At 41.6% G+C, this 24,008-nt stretch overlaps 4 protein-coding genes across 4 annotated transcripts in view; 1 reads left to right on the top strand and 3 right to left on the bottom strand.

The window, feature by feature from the left end:
• Positions 1-17,605, top strand: part of LOC309702377 (uncharacterized protein) — a 202,004-nt gene extending 184,399 nt beyond the window's left edge. Inside the window, exons 2-3 of the mRNA XM_082527088.1 lie at positions 16,747-16,932; positions 17,066-17,605. Coding sequence (XP_082383214.1) covers positions 16,747-16,932; positions 17,066-17,095 — 216 coding nt within the window. The 3' untranslated portion in view covers positions 17,096-17,605. The remainder of the gene's footprint in view (positions 1-16,746; positions 16,933-17,065) is intronic.
• Positions 1-24,008, bottom strand: part of LOC309702186 (protein NLRC3-like) — a 374,484-nt gene that overhangs the window by 307,723 nt on the left and 42,753 nt on the right. The gene's annotated exons all lie outside the window — the stretch shown is intronic.
• Positions 1-24,008, bottom strand: part of LOC309702174 (NACHT, LRR and PYD domains-containing protein 3-like) — a 126,514-nt gene that overhangs the window by 61,288 nt on the left and 41,218 nt on the right. The window lies entirely within an intron of this gene.
• The window catches only part of LOC309697249 (NLR family CARD domain-containing protein 3-like), a gene marked incomplete at its 5' end in the record, with an annotated part of 36,384 nt that continues 33,806 nt past the window's right edge, over positions 21,431-24,008 (bottom strand). Inside the window, one exon of the mRNA XM_082519006.1 lies at positions 21,431-24,008. This exon is cut by the window's right edge and continues 1,203 nt beyond it.

The raw sequence follows: 24,008 nt of genomic DNA, 5'->3' as shown, positions 1-24,008 counted from the left end.
TAGACCGCGAAGGCCGGGTCCTCAGGAGGATGCAGCCCATGAATTTGGACACGACCAGCGTAGCCGCTGCGATGCTTTAGACCAAAAAAGACACAGCTTGATGACATCATCAACATGCGCTATCGCGATAGAGCGATATATATATATATATATTAGGGGTGCAACGATATTCGTATCGATATTGAACCGTTCGATACAGTGCTTTCGGTTCGGTACGCATATGTATCGAACAATACAATTTTTTTCAATTTTTTTTTTTTTTTTTTTTTTTTGTGTCCCGTTTGGATCTATAGCCATCAGAATTGTTGTCTTGAGGCCAAGAAAGATGCCAAGAGGATTTATTTTAAGTGGATCATCATATTGGTCCATTTGATTGACCTTTATTATAATTATGAATTTATTTTATTTTCAGTTGCAAACGGGACAGACATGACTGTGGGATAGGACAGGGGGAAAGAATGAAAGAAAGAGGGGGAGAGAAAGAAAGAAAACCAAAGGGGAGAAAAAAAAAGAACAATACAAAATTTGTAATTTATTTTATCAACTTTCCTTCTGACGATGCTGTCTGTGTTGAGCGCTCAGTGAATCTGCATTTGACTACTCCGCCTAGGCTCGAGAGTGCAGCCTAGGCAGAGTAGTCGAACGCAGATTCACTGAGCACTCAACACAGACAGCATGGTCAGAAGGAAGAGTGCAGGGCAAGCTAGCGAGACAGAAGTGGACCTCCCCACCCTCATTCAGATCTGGCGTTTGGAATTATTTTGGTTTTCATGTGACGTATGACCCTGAAGGTAAGCGAGTCATGGACTAAAGTAAAACAGTATGTTGGATGTGCCATGCAATGCTCAATTACATGGGTGGGAGCTAGTGTGTTAGCGCAGTTAGCTCGTTAACGTGTTGGCCGTCTAGCCCCTCTGTATAGGGTAGCTCGTTAATGGAGATTTGCCGTGTTGTGGCGTTAAGGTTATTTCAACGAGATTAACCTGAAAGCACTAGTGGGAACACAACGAATATGACTGCACATTTACACCGACATCATCCTAGTGCAAAGACAAAAACAACAAGCATGCATGCTACAAACTTTAGCCGAGTCATTTAGACAGCTGTTAGCACAGGATTCTCCTTATGGAGACCTGATATGTTTAATATGCTGCTGAGAATATAGCCCAGAAGAAGCGGATAGTAGAGCTTTTATTTTGAAAGAGACATTTCTCTGTAATAAACTCTCTTTTCCAAAGATGAGTGATTCCTCAATCAGATACAGGGCTCGCAATATCGCTAGCCCGACGTCCCGGGGCTATCTCTGCCCTGCCTGTCGGGCTATTGTAGGAAGGAAAAATATATGTCAATGCTTTTGCATTCTTTCAGAAATGTAGCTGGGTAATTATGTCATTGGGTGAGCCACTGTCAATATGTGACATATTGAAATCGTGTTTGAATTTACGCTTGTTTTTTTGCTTTCACTTTGCAATCGCGCGAACTGTGTATAGAGAGCGACAGCACTGATCTGTGAGTGATGATAATTTGTGCACCAATTCCTCTGACATCGTCTTATTAATTGTTAGCTTACTATGCAAACATGACAAGTGAAATCTCCCGCAGCTTAAACATGTGAGAGGTTGATCGCGCAGAGAATCGCTGAGCTTATGTGAGTGCGGCAGGATATATATTTCACTACGATGACCTGGATGACTGAGAACCTTCACAGACAGATATATATTTTAGTTCTGCTGAGCCAAATAAGACAGGTCAGGGTGAAGAAGTGACAGCCAAAGAAAAGCTTACCACAAAACGGAGAAGTTATGACAAATCAGACTATAAGGCAAAAAGAAAGTGCAGCTTTATGGTTTCATGGACAAAAGAATTTCTGTGGCTGCAATATGACGAGCTAAAAAACAACACGCACAAGGGTTAGGGTTAAATTTAAAAACTGTACTTTTGTGTTAAAATATATATTTATAATTTTAATAAATGACAAATTAAAAAGGCATGAACATTTTTTTTGTATCGAAAAAATATCGAACCGTGACACCAAAGTATCGAACCGAACCGTGAATTTTGTGTATCGTTGCACCCCTAATATATATATATATTTTTTTTTTATTTTTTATTTTTTTTATTAGTAATATAAACATACAAACAAAATGCACCATATATTACAGATTCAGAGAATAGACCTTTCTTACATATTAGGAACTTTCATGCATAGTGAAAATAAAATACAAAGATGGGGTCACATAATTCAACAAATTATTAACTCACTAAATCAAAATCTTCTATAAAGGAAATAAAAGAAGCAGCCTTTTTCTTCTTAACTAAAGTCAAAGATTTAACCAACAGGTTTAAGTCGTTTTTCCAGTAAGCTAGTGTTGGTTTAGTCTTAAAAAAACGACATTTATGTATAAAATGCTTGCACAAGATTAATAACACATTAACACCATAATTAGCTTTCTTTTCTTTCAAAAACACTCCAAACATTATCATATTTAGGGTAAATGGGGTAATTTGAATCCCCTTGGAATAAAGCCAGGTATGAAAATCCAACCAAAATATTTGTATAAAATTGCACAAAAAGAATAGATGATCCAAATCCTCCTCTTCTGTTTCACAAAATGCACAATTACCTGTTTCTATTTTGAATCTATCACTAAGGAGTCTATTTGTCAGGTAAATTTTATTCAAGATTTTAAATTGGACTTCTTTCCCTTTAGGAGGGATAGGGAAGGTGATATAATCAGTTCTTATTTTTTCAATTTCTTTCCTTTGGAAATCTTTTAATATGTAATTACGTCTAAGTAAATTTGGAGAATAAAGACTCCTTAATGAAGATCTAAGAAACTTATTGTTGTATTTAACATCACAAAATCGAATACCATCTATATATAATTGCCTTAACTTGGGGGAGATGTCAGAATATATTATATCATTTACAACTATGTTTTTAAGTGACAATGGAATGGATTTTATAACCCGATTAAATTTACTTTTAGAACATTGGATATTAAACTTCTGGCAAAAATCTTGATGTCCTAGAACATGTCCTTCCTCATCTACAAAATGGGCAATTGCCCAAACACCTTTTGATAACCAATCTTGAATAAAAATAGATTTTCTGTTTATCAGCATATATCTATTGTTCCAAATTTGGCTATTATGTGGAGTGAAATTATGTTTAAATAACATTTTCCAATAAAGAAGGACCTGTTTATGGAATTCAGAGAGTTTAGCAGGTAGCTTAGTAATTTCAAAGTCACACTTTAATCAATCAATCAATCAATCTTTATTTATAAAGCACTTTTCATACAGAGAAAATGTAGCACAAAGTGCTTTACATAGTTAAAAGCAGCCCACCCCACCCTCCAACTCACTCCCCACACTCTCAATACACATATATCCCCCCACCCACACACACATACACACACGCGCACACTTAAAGAGTAAAAATTGGGCTGGGCTCGCATGAGCCAAGTGAGGAAACACTATAACAGGGAGCCGTCTGCACCGGGAGCCGGTCACAGACCGCAGCCTCCAGGCTGGGCACACAGCAGGAGGGAGGCAAAGGAGCCCCCCAGCCAGGCTGAGAGGACCCGAGAGACCCAGCAGCCACGGTCAATAACAGCCCCGGTGCAGAGAGCGCCCTCCGAGGAAACACTGGAGATATGACGCAATACAATATATACAGGGTAAAATGATAAAATAAATAAGAACAGGATACAATATAAATATAAATAGAATAAGAAGATTAAAAAATGAATAAGAATAAAATCAAACAAATATTAGGTAAATCCTAAATTAATAATAGAATAACAGGATAGAATAAATAAGCATAAAATAAATAAACGCTAAGTAAAAGCTAAATTAAAAAGGTGGGTCTTGAGCCTGTTCTTAAAAACATGTACGTTCTCTGCGGCCCTGAGCTCCTCCGGCAGGCTGTTCCACAGACGAGGACCATACCACTGAAACGCTGCCTCTCCGTGAGTATGTGTCCTGACTTTAGGGACAATCAAAAGGCCAGTACCAGAGGACCTCAGGGTCCGCGAGGGTTCGTATGGTAAAAGCAGATCTGAGAGATAAGAAGGCCCAAGACCATTAAGACATTTAAAAACCAGTAAAAGAACTTTAAAATCGATCCTGAAACACACGGGGAGCCAGTGCAGCGATTCTAAAACCGGTGTAATGTGGGCCCGCCCTCTGGTCTTCGTCAGCACACGAGCTGCCGAGTTTTGCAAGAGTTGTAAAGTTGAAATATTCTTCTTAGGAAGACCAGAGAGCAGGGCATTACAGTAATCAATGCGACTGGTAATGAAAGCATGCATCAGCATCTCCGTGTTGGCCCGAGAGAGAATAGGGCGGACTCTGGCTATATTTTTTAGATGATAAAATCCAATTTTGGTTACATGTTTAATATGTGGGATAAAACCAAGCTCAGAGTCAAAAATAACACCCAGGTTTTTCACTTGTAGCGAAGGACATAGTGAAAATGCCTCTAATTTAGACAAGAGTTTCTCTCTCTGAGCCTCAGGACCGACAATCAAAACTTCAGTTTTGTCCTGGTTAAGCTGTAAAAAGTTTTCTGCCATCCAAGATCTTATATCCAAGATACAGTTAAAGAGGGCATCCATTTGTCTGGTGTCATCAGGAGACACGGAGATGTACAGCTGCGTGTCATCAGCGTAACTGTGGAAGTTCACTCCATGCCTCCTGATGACACTGCCGAGAGGGAGCATATACAAATTAAAAAGTACAGGGCCTAGAACCGACCCTTGAGGCACACCACATGTCATTTTATGGATCTTAGAGGAGCATGTATCCATACTCACCATAAAAGTTCTGTCAGAGAGATAGGAAGTGAACCAGCTGTGTACAGCACCAGAGAGGCCCACCATGTGTTTCAGTCTGTTTAAAAGAATAGCGTGGTCTACTGTATCAAAGGCTGCGCTTAGATCCAGTAGCACCAGGACTGAGAGCTTTTGGGAGTCCCAGTTACATCTAAGATCATTTAAAACCTTTAGGAGAGCCGTCTCTGTGCTGTGGTTCACCCTAAATCCAGACTGGAATATCTCCAGGATCTGTCTATCATTGAGAAAATCAGTAATCTGAGTAAAAACAAGTTTTTCTAAGACTTTACTTAAAAATGGTGAGTTGGATACAGGTCTGTAGTTATTAAAATCATTACAATCCAAATTGCTCTTCTTCAGAAGGGGCCTCACCACCGCCGTTTTAAAGGCAGCAGGGAAGACACCCAACTGAAGAGAGCAATTCATCATGCACAAAAGCTCAGCCTCAAAAAATCCATAAAGTGTTTTAAAGAGTGAAGAAGGGATTGGATCTAAAAGACATGTGGTGGGTCTCACTGTGGAGAAAACCTTCTGAAAGTTCTCAGCATTAACCAGGACAAAGCTGTCCAGTGTCTCCTCAGGTACAATCGAGCCCTCAGATGTATTTAAAATCATATCACGATTAGATAAAATATCAGATCTGATGGCGCTGATCTTTCCCCTGAAGTGGTCTGCAAACTGCTCACAGAGCGAGTCTGTGGGGGTTCTTTGGGAGCTTTTAAAATCAGGGTTAAATAAATGATCTATGGTGGAAAAGAGGACCTTGGGATTATTTTTGTTAATACTGATTATTTTGGCGAAGTATGAATTTCTTGACTTCCTTAATGTATTATTGTACACTTTAAGTTGCTCGCAAAATATTTGATGGTTGATAGTATTTTTATTTTTCCTCCACCTCCTTTCTGCTGCCCTGCAATTTCTTTTGAGTTTTTTGACTTCTTCGTTTCTCCAGGGTGATGCATGTTTTACGTTAATCTTTTTGGTGGTGAGTGGAGCAATGGAGTCAAGGCTTTTCTTCAGTTTGCTGTTGAAATAACTAAAAATCAAATCGCAGGATGCAGGTAAAATCACAGGGGGGCATTCGTCTAAAACCCTGGTAAAATTTGCAGCCTCTTCAGAGGTTAGATAGCGCCTCCTCACAGTTCGCACCGAGGTCTCCCGCTGAATAAAACCTGTGTTGTTAAAAAACACACAGTAGTGGTCAGAGACAGCCAAGTCAACAACAGAGGACACGCTGGTGGACAGCCCATGGGTGATGACCAGGTCCAGAGTGTGTCCTCTGTTGTGAGTCGGCTGCGTGACGTGCTGGGTAAAATCCAAACAGTGAAGAATGTTTAAGAATTCTTTTGCTGCAGGGTCAGAAGGATTATCTATGTGCAGGTTAAAATCACCGGTTAAAATTATCATGTTATATTTTGAATGTATGTTTGTTAAAAATTCTGAGAATTCCTTGATAAAAGCAGCGCTGTCTTTAGGTGGTCTGTAAACTATGACAGATAAAACTGGAGGGCTGCTGAAAACAATAGCATGGAATTCAAAAGTGGTAAAATGATCAAATAAAATTTGTTTGGTGGTGAGTGTGTTGTTGGCTAAAGATGCAGTCCCACCACCTCTCTTACCACTTCTAATAGAAAAAGAGAAATTAAAATTTGGTGGGGAGGCCTCAGTGAGAACAACTGGTGCATCCGAACCCAGCCATGTTTCAGTTAAAAATAAACAGTCAAGTTTATTATCTAAAATTAAATCATTAATAATAAAAGACTTGTTCGACAGAGAGCGTACATTTAAAAGTGCCATACTGATTGAGACTGGTGGATTTTTGACAATAGAGTTGGATGGATGTTGATATTTTTGAAGAGGCCGGAGGTTATTAATATTTTTGGAGTTACTGGATTTATGATAATTCTGTTGCTCTCTGTTTGTGATTATGACGGGTATTGTGTTGACTGTGGGAGAGAGAGGTCCTAGTCCAGAGTTTTGTGTATTACTGTTAAAAGTGGAACAAATATAGGAGCTGGGACCAGGGGAACATCAGTCAGTGGCAGACGGATCAGCAGGTAATGTCAGTTTGGGGTAGTGACAGGGCGATGTGCGGCAGTGCTGTACGCCAAATGCCAAATTGGCGGACAGCAAACGGCGTCCCCAGGCGTTGAGGTGGAGCCCGTCTGCCCCAAAAAGATGCCTCCTCTCCCAGAAGGCATCAAAGTTGTTAATAAAACTCACGCCGTGGGAGACACAGGCGGAGGAAAGCCAGGTGTTAAGGCTGAGCAGCCGCCTGAAACGGCCTATCCCTCTGCCACAGGTGGGGGTGGGCCCAGAGATAAAAGCACTCACCTGCAGCTGACCAAGGAGGCTGAAGAGTTCGAGGAAGTCCAACTTCAGCAGCTCAGATTGCTGTTTGGGGATGTCATTGGTGCCGATGTGGATGATGAGCCGGTTAACCTGTGGGTGGGATGCCAGAATGTTGGGAATTCTGTCCACTATGTCAACAACAGTGGCTCCCGGGAACGACAGCGTGAGCGCCCCCCTCATCCGCACGTTCCTGACGATGGAATCCCCGAGGACCAGCATGGAGAGAGGAGGTGCCACTGGGGGCTGTTGGCCATCTGAGACGCCCGCGCCGCGACGCTGGGGGTGTTCAGATGGAGATGCGCCAGCCGGACTGCGTGAGTGACTCCCAGGTAGCCGCGCCGTGGGTCCTCTTCTCCGAGGAGCCGGGGTAAAGCACAGCTCTCCGCGGTGAGTTTGCACCACAGCGTCGGGTTGCCCGCCGCGGCTCCGGGGGCGTAGTGGTGGAGATGGCGCAGACCTCTGCGACACAGCGGGATGGCGAGGGCTAGCAGTCAGAGGAGGAAAGTCCACAGGATCCAGGACATTGAATTTATTCTCCAATACTACCTCACCAGAGGGGTGAGGGTGCGAGAGACGGATCCTCCTGCCCTCTCTGCAGCCACCACGCGTCTCAACCATGGTCCATGGCGCTGGTTGGAGTGGAGTGGAGCTGACCAGAGCCTTGGGTCTGGCCCCTAGCTGAAACCAGGAGTTCTCGTCCTTGGCAGAAGCAGCAGCGACGCAAGTTGAGAGCCTGTGTTGACTGTTGGCGGGATCTTGGGACACAGCAGCTGGATGGTGCACTGTGTCGGCTAGCTCAGCGCTAGTAGCGGTGGTTTGAGCTTTGCCAAGGAGGATCGTGTCAAGTTCGCATTCAGCCCCCTGGATTTGGTATAGCGTGGATATCCTTTGTTCCAGCTCGATCACTTTTTGGCTCAGGTTGATGCAGCTTTCACAGCTGGATGTTGAGGTAAGTGGTGCCATTCCGGAATCTCGTACCGGCGACAGCGTCAAAAACAAAAACAGACACTGCCACTTTAGCTTACGTTAGCTAAACTCCTTTGCTAGCTTGTTCCCAGTACTGAGGTTTGTGATGGTCTTCCAATTCTCCGTAAAATCTCCAGTTAAAACACAGCCTTAACGAATCTTAGTGGCAGCAGGCTTGGCGGAGAAGCCGACAGGAATGATCACCTGAAGCAGGTTGAACCGGTCTGAGAAAGGTAGGTAGGAGAAAGTCGATACCCCCCAGTGTGTTGAAGACCTTATTTGGTATAAAAAACCAAATGGAGTGTGGATTATTTAGGAAGGATTTTAACCATTTAAGTTTCAAAACACCATTCATTACATCAAAATCAATTGCGTTTCCACCGCCTTCAATGTATGGTGTAACCAAATCATCTTTAGATATATAATGGCACTTATTCCTCCAAATAAAATTAAAATTCAAGCCATTAATTGTCTTAATAACTTTATTCGATATTGATAAAGAGTAAGCTGGATATATAAATCTAGATAAACTATCCATTTTGGTTAATAATATTCTTCCAAAAATTGTGATGTCTCTCTGTAACCATTTATTTAAGATTGTCTTACATTTGTCAACATTATCTAAAATATTTACTTTTTCTAAGACTTTGTGATCTTTTGAAATTGTGATGCCCAAATATTTTACCTCCTTCTTCACCTTTATATCGTACAGTAATTGTGAATTACACTCTTTTAATGCCAATAATTCACATTTATTTAAATTTAACTTTAAGCCTGAAGCTTTTGAGAATGTAGTGATTATTTGTTTTACCAGGGGGATCTGATGTTCATTTTTTAAGAAAAGAGTAGTGTCATCTGCAAGTTGACTAATTATTAAAAGATTATCCATAATCTCAATTCCAACAACGCTGCTGTTTTTAATTAGAATTGCGAGCATCTCCACAACCATTATGAACAACAACGGAGAGCTTCCACACCCTTGCCTAATTCCTCTTTTAACGCTAAACCTTTTACCAGTGCCATAGCCTAATGACACAGAGCTATTTATATCATTATACAGTATATCTACACTGAACAAAAATATAAACGCAACACTTTTGTTACTGCTCCCATTCCCCATGGGTTGGACGTAGAGACCTAAAATTCATTCCAGATACACAATATAACCATCCCTCCCAAACAGTGGTCACAAATCAGTCCAAATGTGTGGTAGTGGGCACATCTGCTATATTAAGATAATCCATCCCACCTCACAGGTGTGCCACATCAGGATGCTGATCTGACATCATGAGTAGTGCACAGGTGTACCTCAGACTGCCCACAACAAAAGCCCACCCTGGAATGTGCAGTTTTTTGCGCTATTGGGGGTCTGGGGACCCAGAACCGGTCAGTATCTGGTGTGACCACCATTTGCCTCATGCAGTGCAACACATCGTCGCATGGAGTCTATCAGATTGTCAATTGTGGCCTGTGGAATGTTGGTCCACTCCACTTCAATGGCTGTGCGAGGTTGTTGGATATTCGTGGGAACTGGTACACGCTGTCCTATACGCCGGTCAAGCACATCCCGAACATGCTCAATGGGTGACATGTCCGGTGAGTATGCTGGCCATGCAAGAACTGGGACATTCTCAGCTGCCATCTGCCCTGAACAATGTGAACCATGATTCATCTGTGAAGCACACACCTCTCCAACGTGCCAGACGCCATCGAATGTGAGCATTTGCCCACACAAGTCTGTTACGGCGACGAGCTGGAGTCAGGTCAAGACCCCGATGAGGACGACGGGCATGCAGTTGAGCGTCCCTGAGACGGTTTCTGACAGTTTGTGCAGAAATTGTTTGGTTGTGCAAACCAATTGTTCCAGCAGCTGTCTGGGTGGCTGGTCTCAGACGATCTTGGAGGTGAACCTGCTGGATGTGGAGGTCCTGGGCTGGTGTGGTTACACGAGGTCTGCGGTTGTGAGGCTGGTTGGATGTGCTGCCATATTCTCTGAAACGCCTGTGGAGACGGCTTATGGTTGAGAAATGAACATTCAATGCACGGGCGACAGATCTGGTTGACATTCCTGCTGTCAGCATGCCAGTTGCACGCTCCCTCATTGCTTGTGGCATCTGTGGCATTTTGCTGTGAGACAAAACTGCACATTCCAGGGTGGCCTTTTGTTGTGGGCAGTCTGAGGTACACCTGTGCACTACTCATGATGTCAGATCAGCATCCTGATGTGGCACACCTGTGAGGTGGGATGGATTATCTCAATATAGCAGATGTGCCCACTACCACACATTTGGACTGATTTGTGACCACTGTTTGGGAGGGATGGTTATATTGTGTATCTGGAATGAATTTTAGGTCTCTACGTCCATCCCATGGGGAATGGGAGCAGTAACAAAGGTGTTGCGTTTATATTTTTGTTCAGTGTATTATCTTCCTAAATTTATCCCCAAATCCAAATCGAGTTAGTGTTTCTAAAATAAAAGGATGTTCTACTGAATCGAAAGCTTTATAAAAGTCCAAGAAAAGAATAAAACTGTCATCACTAATTAGATCATTGTAGTCCAGTAAGTCTAAAACCAATCTGATATTATTATGAATGTTCCTGTCTTTCAAAAACCCTGATTGTGTCTCACTAATTATACTTGAAACCCCTTGTTTGAGCCTTGTTGCAACTGAGCTAGAGAAAATTTTATAATCTGTATTTAATAAAGTTATGGGCCTTAAGTTATCCAATTGTCGTTTATCTTTGTTTGGTTTAGGAATTAATGTAATTAATCCTTGTTTCATGCTAGACATCAATTCTCCCTTTTCAATACTGGCCAGTATAGCTTTGAATAAAATTTCCCGTAAGTCTTCCCAAAAAAATTGGAAGAAATTAACTGTAAGCCCATCTGGACCAGGGGATTTATTAAGTGCCATTTTCTTAACAGATGCATCTAACTCTTCAATTCTGAAGTCAGATTCACATAATTCCTTAAATGATTCATCAATTTTAGGGATCAGATTATCTATTTGATCAAAAAAGACATCACAATCTGCTTGGGAGAACTGTGAGGAGTATAAATTGGAATAGAATGTATAAGTTTCATTCTCCAAAATTTTAGGGTCGTCACATTCAATGCCATCAATTAACAGAGAAGATATAAAATTTCTTTTCTGTCTGCTCTTTTCTAAATTAAAAAAATATGAAGAATTTCTTTCCCCCTCCTCAATCCACTTGGCCCGTGAACGCACAAAAGCTCCTTCTGCTTTATTTAGGTAGAGCTGATCTAATTTAGTTTGCAACTCCATAAGTTTACTCCTTTCTTGGGTATTTAGATCATCTTTACTACAGCAATAAGTAATTTCTTGGAATAATTTACATTCATATTCTCTTTGCTTTTGACTTATGGTTTTACTGAATTGAATACTAAATTCTCTAATTTTGAATTTAATGAATTCCCATTTATTGATATATCCTACAATTAGATGATCAGCCATAATATCTTTTATAATTTTTCTGACTATGTCGCAGTAGTCTTCATTTTGTAAAAGTTTGGCATTGAACTTCCAATAAGTTATTTTATTTGATTGTCTAATTTCCGATTCTAAGCACAGTTCAATAAAGCAATGATCAGATAGAGGTGCATTTGACATCACAACTTTTACAGTGTGCCTAAGAATGATGTCACTTCCTAGCCAATAGTCTATTCTAGATTTACAAGCTCCATTTGGTTTAAACCAAGAAAAGCTCTTAAATCCTGGATTTCTTACTCTCCAAATATCTGTCAAGTTGTTATTTATCAAAAAATCTATAATTAGGTTATTTTTTTGTGGTCTACCTGTCCTTGAGGGCCATCTATCAGTCCATTCATCAGGAGTCATGTTCCAATCACCACCTATTAAAATGTATTCTGTAGGGTATCGATCTTTAAGTTCAAAAATATTTGAAGTTATATCTTCTAACATAATTTTATTCTGACTTTCATTATTATATCCATAAACGTTGACTAAAATGAAAAACAAACTTTCAACTCTCATTACAGCAATCAACCAATGACCATTCAAGTCAGTCCGTTGTACTACAAGATCCCCAGGAAAGTTATTGAATAAAATTGCTACACCCCCCGACCTCGTTGAGCCATGGCTAAACAGGAATTTGCTACCCCATTGGTTTGACCAAAAAGATACATCACTATCAGATGAATGAGTCTCTTGTAGAAAAATACAGTTTGATTTTTTACTTTTGCAGTACAAAAATAAGGCTTTTCTTTTAACAGATTCTCTTAAACCCCTAACATTTAAAGAACCAAAACAAATGTTAACATTCAACATGAACTATAGACAGAATATCACTCACCACGTGAGAAAAAGAAGGAAAAAAAGTACTAAATGCTGAGCTCCTTAGACCGCTAACAAGTTTCCACTATTTCAGTTTTTGTCATTTTTAGTTCTCCTGTCTTTCCTCAACTTTGCGTCCATCAATGAAGGCATGTGGACCACGACAGTAGGCTCGTTTACCCGCACGTCTTGCTTCCTCCACCAGAGGCCATAGGCGCTGTCGATCTTGTATGTCCTCCTGCGGCAACATCTCTGCGAAACTGATGCCTTCTTGCTTGCAGGTTGAAGAGTCTTTGGTGCGCCTCCACAACTCTTCTTTAATTCGCCTCTGTGTGAATAGAATAATGATGTTTCTGTGGACAATATCAACGGCCTCTTCTAAGTTCAAGTCAGGGGCAATCTTCTGAAGCGTTTGCAAAACCTTCACTCTAATGTTTTCATCTTTGTCTTCCTTCATCCCTTTCAGTTTTAGGCACCACCTCATTCGGTAGCGCTCCTGTTCTCTCACTCTCCTTTTCAAGTCTTCATTGTCTTTAAGCAGCTGTTCATTCGCATTTGCCAGTTTAACAACTTTCAGTTTGCAATCAACTATCTCTGCAGCATTAAACTCTACAGCCTTAGCCAAGCTGGCAACCATAGCTGCACTTTGTCTGTTTTGTTCCTTGATATCCTCCAGTTGTGCTTCAAATTTTTTGTCAAGTCCCATAATGGCTTCAAAAATAGTTTTATTGGAGATATCGTCTTCCTTCTCTGAAGATTTTGTTCTTTTCTCCTCTGGCGGTTGTTTTGAAGGAGTTGGCGGCGCCGAGTCTGCTCCCCGTTCTCGCTTGTTTAAGCCCACGTTGGCAGCTTCAGTGTTAGCATAGCCATGGTCACTGACTTTAGCATGCGACGACGTCTTAACATTGGGGTTTGACGGCACAAATTGCAGCTTTGCATTCTTAATAACCTTTTGGGCATCCATAGTTATAATTCGAGTGGAAAGAGAATGAAGTTACTTAGTAAATTTTGCGGTCTTTCGGAGCTCCTGAAAAAAACACGACTGTTCAAGCCGCCATCTTGGTGCCTCCCGATAGAGCGATATAGTCAGAGGCCCTTTCTCAATTCTAAGTACGCAAGTATGTACTCGCGTTCTCGGCGAGACCGGATTTGCCGAGACCGCACGGGAGCACGGACTTGCCGGAAACGGGAGCACGGACTCGCAATTTGTACAATTGGAACACCGGCATACTTGATGATGTCACAGGTCCAGAGTTTTTACTGCTGTCCCCTCTTAATTTAACTGTGAGTAATATGTTATGAAGCTTAACTTTAATCACAGCCAAACAGGTTTACTCAGGAACAAATAAAACACTGAAATAAGCCAAACATTAACATTTAGAAGTGATCTAAGTGACTTATATATCATGTTTAACCTCAGTGGTGAAATCTCTATTAATAAAAATAGTGTACATGTACATACGTGTACATACCTTAATAAAAGGGGTGAAAACGATGTGCTGGGAGTCCGCTGTTCTCGCCGGCTCTAATGATCCTTGACCTCGCTGTCTGCTATGGAGCTGGCGGGTCACAGACGTCTCCGAAAACGTCGGAGCGTGTTTGGAAATATATGATATCTTGATAAATCGAGCAGATATTTGAAGTTTACACAGCTACATTCTCGCTTGAAATAACTTAAATGTTTATTTTGTGACCCAGAAAGAGTAATATTTAAAAGTTTTCAGCCCCGCTCGTCCGCCATTGCCGCGTTTGAGTTTTGGACGAAATGCATTCTGGGATATTTAGCTGTACCAAGTCCACACAACTCACCCGATGCATGCTCGATAAAACGGGCGGAGCGAGAACTCGGCTTGATGCGTACTTCAAATTGGAACAGTACTTGGTCTCCGACTGATGACGTATCACGAGTAGACGAGAACGCAAGTACGCACATTGAGAAAGGGCCAAAATCTCTATGTTATCTCCTGAGAACAAATAATATGATGTGGGTGTGTCTGCAGGCTTCAGCACTGTGAGCATTAAACACAATAAAAGACTCACAAGTTCCTGCTCAAAGGTCAGCTGCCTTCAGATCAATCATTAACCTGCAGCAGGTTGTGGCCTGATGTGTTTGTAAGAGTTTCACTTTCAGGAGGAGAAGATTTAAACGAGTCACACAAATGTGAACTACAAAGTCTGTGACACACAATTTAGTGCAAACTGCATGAAATCTGACCTGAAGAAATCCAGTCTTCTGCCTGTTGTGGTTGTGACAGCTGCTCGTAGGAGAGTTTGTTTGTAGGAGGTGGAGATGTTCTCAGATCAAGTGCGTAATCGTCTCTTTGTGTAGACGCTAAAAGCTGTGAGCCAAAACTCTCTGCTCTGAAACTCTTCACTCAGTCCTCACGCTGAGAGTTTAGAGGCTGAACTTCTTGTTCCTCCATAACACTTTTCATGAAACAGCAGAAATGAGCTTGTGTTTCTCAGCAGTGCGCACACAGAGAACCGATCCTCTCTGCTCAGTCTGAACAAATCAAAGTGAAACGTCAGTGAAAACACAGCTGCTGATCAAACTGTGTCAGATTAATGCCTCAATGTTTCACTGTGAGGTTAAAAAATACATAAAAATGATTTAAAGAAGTAGGAGGCAGATTTTCACAATAAGAGCACTTTGTTTTTAATTCAGTTAATGTCAAACTGTCATCAACACCTCTGTGTTGTCTCCGTCTCTGAGCAGATTCAGGCATTACTCAAATAATAAAGGCTTTTTTTCACTATTATACTTTTCATTAGTCTCCAGGTTGATGATTATAAACAGAATTATTAAAGTTTTTATCATTTCAGGCTGAAAATCAACATGAATTTGGTTCTAATCAAAGAAGCTCCTTTAATGTGTGTCATTAAAATCCTCACACAGACTTAAAAAGGCGACATTAACATTAAAATAAATGAAAGAAGCTTCAGCTGAGAGCTTCATGCAGTCATCATCAGCAGCTCATAGCAGTCACAGCTCTTTATTACGCAGCTTTGCAGGAATTAAAGTGGCTGAAGTGTCAGAGTTTGTGTGAGAAGCTGCTTCATGGACAGCTGTACACACGTCTTTATTATTTCTTCATAAATCAAACACACAGGTTTGTCTGCAGATGATTTAAAGTGTGTCGTTGTGCAGTTAAAGCTGTTTGTGTGACGCCCTGACCTCCTGTGAATGAAACAGCCAATCAGATCCATCAGAGAGAGAGCAGGAAGTGTTGTGTGTTTGTGACAGAACAAGGAAACAGTGATGATGATGAACATAAAGGTCCTCTGATGTTTCCTGTTACAGTAACGCTTGTTCATCTGTTGCTCTCCTACACTTTCCTATAAATAAAGGAGAAAAAGTCCGTTTAGTTTCATTTCCTACAGCTCAGAGTTACACTTCACATTCCTGCTGTCACATCAAAAAGCTTCACTTTGGTCCAACATCTACATGTTAACATGAAACACAGACAGACTCAGAACATCTGGAACATCTGCACTTTGACCCAAACTGTTATAGCAGGATATTTTCTGCATATTTCTTATGTTGGACCTGTTTGAACTGTAAACGACCTGTAATCATCTGTAAATGGTGTGAGACACACTGAGGCCACCTACAGGGCAGCTGGGGAACAGCAGGGATCTGAAATCATACGAGACGTTAGTGAGTGAGAAGAACAAACGGACTTAAGATGGCTCGAAGTGATCAAAGTTGATCTAAAACAGAAGATAAATCCACTGATTCTTTGTAAAGTTCATCTGCTGCTCACATGAATCCATGAAAGATTTATTTCACTGAATGTTTCTTCAAAGCTCATTTCAACCTGTTGAAGTCATGAATGAAAGTGCAGACTGAGAGTGGATCACATGATGTTTGAGGTGTGTCATGTGACATGTTCAGTATTGTCACACATGTCTAGATTGTCCCTGATATCATAACTGCTCAAACACTGATGATTATATTTGAAGAATTATTCCTGATGGCAGCAAAGTTTGAATGGAGCTCTCTGTCTGTGCTGATTTGTCGCCCTCTGGAGGTCAAAGCACAAACCTACAGGGCAGCTGGGGAACAGCAGGGATCTGAAATCATACGAGATGTTAGTGAGAAGAACAAACGGACTTAAGATGGCTCGAAGTGATCAAAGTTGATCTAAAACAGAAGATAAATCCAAAGCAGCATCAGATGAATGTTACCATTTCCAGTTACGGTGCCCTTCATCTAATATGGAAATGTGTTGTTGTTTTTTTGCCGTGTTGTTGTTCTTCCTATTGTGTTTAGGCCAGAGATGCTCTTCAAACAGCTGACAGACATGACCACATTACAAGAACATGGTGTGAGTCCGATTTGATATTCCAGTCAACGCTGAGAGACCTTAACCAGGAAGTCAGAGGTCAGCTGATGCTGCGAGCAGGAAGTGAACCAAGGGAAAGGTCCACTCTACTCAATCTCAAAGAAAATATGCTGGTATTTGTTGATGTTGATGGTACAATAAAAATATATAATATAATAAATAATAAAATATCATGTGATGATGAGATGTGTTGTTGGTGTTTGTATTTTCTGTAAATGTCTTTTTAATGTAAATGCTTTGTTCCAGACGGACAGGGAATCAGTTGCTGTACGATGACATCATCTTGATGTTGACGAGGAGGGCGAGAAAAACTAGTTTTGTCCTGCAGATGGCGATCTTGCACCGTGTCCAGAGAGCCGACACTTTGATGGTGCTGCTCTACTCAGCTTACTTTAGCCTGGGTTGGACTCTATATGAGCAGCTTCCACTCTGGTTTCACTCTTAAACACACTTGTTTGATTTCACTTGTAAAAGTTGAAGAATAAATATTTTATTACAAAATTATTTGTTGATGCATTTTTTTAGGGTCAAATATCTTGTTTGATTTGAGGAATGAACTGTTAGGGTGGAAAAAGTGAATCAGGTTAAAATAGTGGTGCTTTATATCAGTGAAGATGTATAATGTAATTTAAAATGTTGATGATGGGTTGTAGTGGGCTTGTACTTACAAAACTGCCTCATTTTATTGGAACGATCCACAGTTGCATCCATTCACGGATGACATCTGACATCATTTGACATCTGGTCTGAACACGTTTGTACACAAGATGCCTCAGTTCTGGATGTTTCCACAGACTCCTCTGTGCACCTAAAGAAAAGGTCAAAGGTCAGCAGCACATGTAGTTGGGACAATTCTTCAGTCGCACAAACTACATAATCATTTTCCTCCAATGACGACTTTTCACTTGCAGAAATGGTCCTGTGTGATTTCCAGGCTGTGATATAAAAACTAGTTCCTAATGGCAGCGACTCACTCAGTAAACATGTGTTTCCTTCACCAACCTCACACACAGATCCAATAAGATCAGGAAGTGGGCAGTATAGTACAATATGTGTTATTCTGTGCTGCACTGCCCAAACTAAAGATCTGCTGAAGTGTTGGAAATGATCCAGATGTTTATTTTGGACGATACAGCAGAAGATCAGACATGAAAGTGGAGATAACACAGAAGACCTGCAGCAAAGGTCAGAGGTCAGACTGGGCCCTGGATTCAACAATGAGCCAATGATCATCAAGCAGTGACTAAAGCAGAGCCCTGACGTTCTGACATTCATCACACAGTCAGAACAAATGTCTGCTGATGACTTCATCTCATGAAACGACTGATAGATGTCAGTTCATTGATCAGCTGAGCTGCTGATCTTCATCGTCACAGAAACATTCAGCTTGTTTCAATCAGTAAATAACTCCCACTACTCCCAGTTTGAACTGTTCCCACTCAAAATGCTGTGAGAACAATGATCATTGTAGGACTTCACAAACATCACGTGTTGTTTTCCACATGTAAGATCAGCAAACACACAGAAACTTCCTGTTGCCACACACGGCCTCTAAAATCTCTTCCACGCTTTCTGTCTGAAGTCCACTCTCTGTGTCGGATCCACAGGAAACAACAAGATCTTATTAACATGGTTTTCAATGTGTCTCCTTCCAAAAAGTCCAACCAATGAACAAATGTGTGTATTTGTGGAGGCCGAACAAAAGCATGACACATTTCTCTGTTTCTATAAACTGGAGTCAAACACAAACATGAAGAGTTTCACTGACAGACTCCAAAATGCCCCCACAGTGGATCAAAGGGAAATCCTACAGTGTGGCCAGAGACTCTTAATGGCTCCAACATCAACACATCCACAATGTTGGATCCAGTTCTGCCTCACAGAGTTACTAAGACACACCCTCTGCAGCATCACAACAGCTCCACCTGCTTCACCTGCCTCCTCAGCATCTGTACACCTGAAGAGAAAAGAAAGGCTCCAACAGCTCAAATCTACAAAGGATTCATGAAGTTTCATCCAACAATAACATGTTTGCCTTCCACAGTGTGCTGTTAGACACCACTGTACCTCTGCCATTTCAAAAAGAGCAGCTTGGGAACATTTTGGCTCCAAACACTTTGTGTTTAAGTTCTTTGTTTTCTTTGTGAAGCCGACAACATCTGGAGCTTTGTGACTCATAGAAACATCATTTTGTTCTTTAGATGACAGCAGATTGGGACTGAATAATCAATCACTATCAAACCAATAAAGACAAACATGCTGATTTTACAGGAACTTTGTTGGAGAAGCTGCAAAGACATGAAACTGGTGGAGATCCCAAACCAGTTGATAGTGCTGGTTATTCCAAATAAAGCTGTTTCCCTTTGAGATGAAATGACTTTGTGTCCTGATATATAATAAAGATGTTGTTGTTTTTGAGCCCCTGTATTAAAAGTAGTTTAAAGTCAGCTTGAGTTTGATGTCTTTATGTCAAAGCTGCTCATGATGTTGAGCTGCTGATGGAATAAAAACAATATAAAAGCATGTAGTCCAGACTTAAATGCAGCCTGTTGTTAGCTGAGGTCCACACACAGTGTTTGACAGTGTAAAGTGTGTGAAAGGGCTGCTGGTGGAGCTCACTAGGATGAGCAGGTGACCACGAGGTGGAGAGCAGCTGGCCTGGCTTTGACCCGGGCCACGCCCCCTTTCTCTCTGCTTTGCTGTCACTTATCTTCACTGCTCTGTCCAATAAAGCTGAAAAAGGCCCCGAATCAAAGAAATCTGCTGCAGCCTCTGAAATGTCTTCTGTTTCCTTCCCGACGGCTTTTTCACCGTCAGCCCATCAGACAGTCCAGCAGCATTTATGATGATGTCATGATGTTGAAGAGGCTGCTACGGTGGCCTCCCATGACCCCCAGCCTCATCACAGCTGAGATGCAGACATTTGAAAACATTCAGCAGACAACTGAATAACAGTCCAACACAACAGTCTGTGTGCAGACACACACTGACCTTTCATATAGTCAAACACAGCTGGTTGAGTCATTTCTCTGTGAGTCTAAAGTGAATCTAGTATTTGAAAGTCCACTTCCTGTATTTGTTGTTGAAGACTTCTTCAGCTTCTTCTCAAGGACATCAGCTGCTTGTTTGGCAGCAGAGGCAGTTAAGAAGCTTCCTGAAAAACACTGAACAGTGAGTTCACTGTGGCATATGACAGATTCAGCTTTCTGTGTGCAAATGTGTCTGTGTCGACCTTTCAAATGCTGTTGAATCCAAAACATCAGCGGCTCCTCGGCTGCTCACTTCATGCACTTCTGTCTGTGTGACAGTCCAATGACATCACAGCTGTTTCCAGCCCCAGTGTCTCAGGACTGGACACCTTTAAACATGTCGAGGATCAAACAGCGTCCAGCTAAACACACATGAAACTATCAGAGCTGACAATCATTCCAATAACATCTAATGGTTCATGTATGTAGACACAGGACTACAAGGAAATGGCTCTCAGCATCTGGCTGTGGGAACACATGAGTCCCTGTTTGTGTTCAGATTGTGTGCATGTTTTAGACGTGTGTCACATGTAGAAACACAACAATCCCACAATGACACACAGATGTGTTTGACACAGCTGTGCAGCTGTAAGTTGTTTCTAATGATTCATTGAAGCTCTTCTAACATTCTGGAGACGATCAGTACATGAATCTGTTCAACACGACAACAATTTGACTTCAGTGTGAACGTTTGCATTAAATAACCTTCTTCATCCAGCTGACAGCATCTTCATCCTATGATGTGAACAGTTCCTCCTGTTGATGACAAACCTCTGACAGGATCTGCTTGAGGAGCTTTTTCATGTGCAGCTCTCTGAGCTCAGGGCTGAGCTGCTGTTTCATCTTTAAGAGCTGCTGCCTCCTCGCCGGACTTGTTCTCCTCTTCTTCTCCTAATGACACCATTTCTGCTTCATATTAAATTCAATAAAGATGCTGACATGTATCTGTAGCAACAACATCATTGAATCTAGAACAACTGGAGCCAAACCAGTGGCTCTGCTGGGATCACTGGTGAGCCAACACTTCCTTGTTGATGCAGATTTCAGGGCTTCCTTTTGCTCCTCCGTTATAACTGTTCTCTCTTCTCAACACATGATGACACAAAGGAATCAGCAGTGACAAAGATGATGCTGAAGAGAAGCACACACTTCACACATATAACAGAGCAGTGCAGTTACACACACCTCTGCTCGACATCAGGCCTCAAACAAAGACACAAAACACTAACTTGACTCTAAACAGAAGAAACGAGCAGCTGTTTCTGTTCTGTGCTTATTTATATTTGACACACATGCTTCTCTTTGTGCAAACACACATCGCACTATAAGGGTAACCTCGCACACAATGATTGGACAGCACAGTGATGATGCTGGGAGATCCTATACGCAGCAACACAGAAACACTGAGAACTTTAAACAATGATGGAAAGTGTTATAAATGACTTGTTGGCCTCTGATCTGTCACAAACAGCTGAAACGTGTCTCTCATGAGTCACATGAAGGTTTTTGACAGAAAGGACAAAAAGTAGCTGCAGTCAGTTTGTGTCATTTTTATATTTATTCATCTGGGAGAAAAATCTGAGGGACATTAAAATGTGTTTTCAACAGAGACAAGAACATGAATATAACAGAACAGGTAAATGAACATGTTTCAAGTAAACAGCTGGACTGATCAGGTCCAAACACAGAGTGATAAACTTGTCAAACAGCTGTCATATCTTTATATAGAAGCTCTTTATAAATGCTGCTCACTGCAGTCTGTTTACTAATAATGTCAAAGTGTTAGAAACACAGAAACATCAGAATGGTCTTTGTTCACAGAAACCTGTCTGGGATCCTTTGTTGTTCTTTTGATGCAGAGTTACATTATAAATATAAAGAGTTATTTCAGAGTCTCATCAGTTTTCCTGCATGTCTTTATTTAACACATCAGCAGGGCTGAAGCTCTCATGTTAAACACACACTGATCTATGGACACGTTCATGTGTTTCTAACAGAACCAGGCTGTTATCAGCCTGCACTAACATTATGTCACACACACTGAATGTAACAGTGACAGTTTACATCATCACACAATCAGCTGTGATTGTTTCACTGTCATCAAACGAGTCAACAGGAAGTAGAATCAATAGAAACCAATCATTTCCTGACAGCATGTCTGATGGAAATAAGTGCAGATTATGTATGAAGTCTAACTGCACACAGTAACTGTGTTACAATAAGGACTTAACAGCGCCCTCTGCTGGAGTGTTTCAGTACTGCGTTAACTAGAATACACCACCTCCTCCTCACACCACCTGCTACAGCTCTACTCTTCTATGACTACAGTCATCCACAGCACTGATGTGAGGTCACATGGTTCATATGTAAGGAGCACAGCTGACCTCAGGTCAGTTTAATGACTGTGAGCAGCAGCTGTGTTATTGTCACTGTGACAGGGAGACACTCTCAGACACAGCGCTCATGTCAGCTTGTTCTCATGCAGGAGGATCAGGAGCTCCATGTTTGTCTTTCTGTTTGAATCATGATGTGTTTGTGCCATCAGAGTCTGTCATGAGTACTCAGGGTTTCACAGCAGCTCTTCTGGATGCTGACGAGGACTCCAACCTCATGTTTCACCTCTCTGAGCTTCTGATGTCTGTGAACACTCGTGTTTCTTCTCTGGGCTCATCTGGACAAAAACACCTTTCTGTGTTTGGCTGCAGCCTCATTCTGACTGACAGGAAGTGTGTTATCCATGAGCTGCACTTCTGTGAGGAAGTTTCCTGCTGTGTTTCCTGTCTGTGGACAAACACGAGTGTTCCAGCTGAGGACTTGGTTCCTTCCACCTGTCCATACAGGACATCACGCTGTCTGCAGCTCTGTAAATGCAGCTCCAGGTCCTTCCACGTGCTGCTCTGTATTTGTGCAGTTTGTAGTGTGTCCTGGGAAACGTAGCACACATGGTGTTCTTCTGCTGTTTCCTCCTTTCACTGAGTGTGAAACACTGACGCTGTGCTGTTGTTCACAGAGGGGAGCTGATTCTAGCTGCAGCTGGACTCTGTCATCTAACTGAATGTGTTGGTGCTGATCACGGGGCTCTGAGGGGGGAGCAGCAGGAGGACTCTGGATGCTGACGTCAGTGTATCTGTGGAAGCTCCCACAGCGTGTCTGTCATTCAATATTGTGCTGTATATTGTATCTATGCAAAGATGAACAGACTGTGTGTTCACTGGTCTCTGTGCTGCAGCTCTGATGTCATCATCACTCCCTCCTCCACCCTCAGCAGTCCCAGCATGCTGCTGTGGTGCACCCCACCCTCACTCTACACCTGAGCCACAGACCACACCCTCCACCTCAATATACACCACAGTTTTCTCTGCTGTGGAAATGAGATCAGGAGGAAATCATCATTATTATTATTTAATAAACGCTCACATTAATGTGGGCTTATTTGTTTCATATTAGAAACATTAGTTGAGTGTTTTTAGTATAAAATGGTCAAAGTCCCTCTTTTTGCTCCTCCCCTCACCTGTGGATGGGCGGTGCTGTTACCGTGGTGACAGCTTGGATGTGTTTCAGTCCTGCCTGGTTATCACTGCAGGAATCTTTCACATTTATTACAGGTAATAACTCTGATTTTTCTGTGTATTATGAACCAAATGTATCCTGATACACACAGAGATGGATGAGCAGAGGTTGTTTTTGCAGTTTATGTAGTTACTATGGACTTAATGCATACATATTATTAAAATTAGGGCTATAACAGTTGTATTGATGTATAGCAACTTGAAATGCTCCCACAAATGGCTCCACAGCATGTAAAAATATAACAAAAGCTCTGGCGGACTTGGTTCTGTGGTCAGTCTTAAAGGGTGAAGTTAAACTCTGTAATCTTCACTGTGTCACAGAGTTCAGTGAGTCCCGTTATTCACAGTATCAATCAGATCATCAGAGAACAGCTGATCAGCAATCAGTGGTGCCAACAGCGCCTCCTGTGGTGAGAGGATGCAATAATGCAATGTAGCATTTTTCCACTCAACACTTGCAGTCATGGAAACTGTCTGTTGGATCTGTGTGACGTTGCTTTCTTGGTTAGAGTTCCTCACAAATGTCCAGATGATTCTTCTAATGAGGCGTCGACCATGTTTGCAGCTCTTTGGAAGAAAACGTCGCCCTTT

This window comes from Aulonocara stuartgranti, assembly GCF_965226115.1.
Source record: "Aulonocara stuartgranti genome assembly, chromosome: 3".
NCBI classification, from domain to species: Eukaryota; Metazoa; Chordata; class Actinopteri; order Cichliformes; family Cichlidae; genus Aulonocara; species Aulonocara stuartgranti.
Note: the sequence above shows the minus strand (reverse complement) of the source record. Positions and strands in the feature narration are given on the sequence as shown.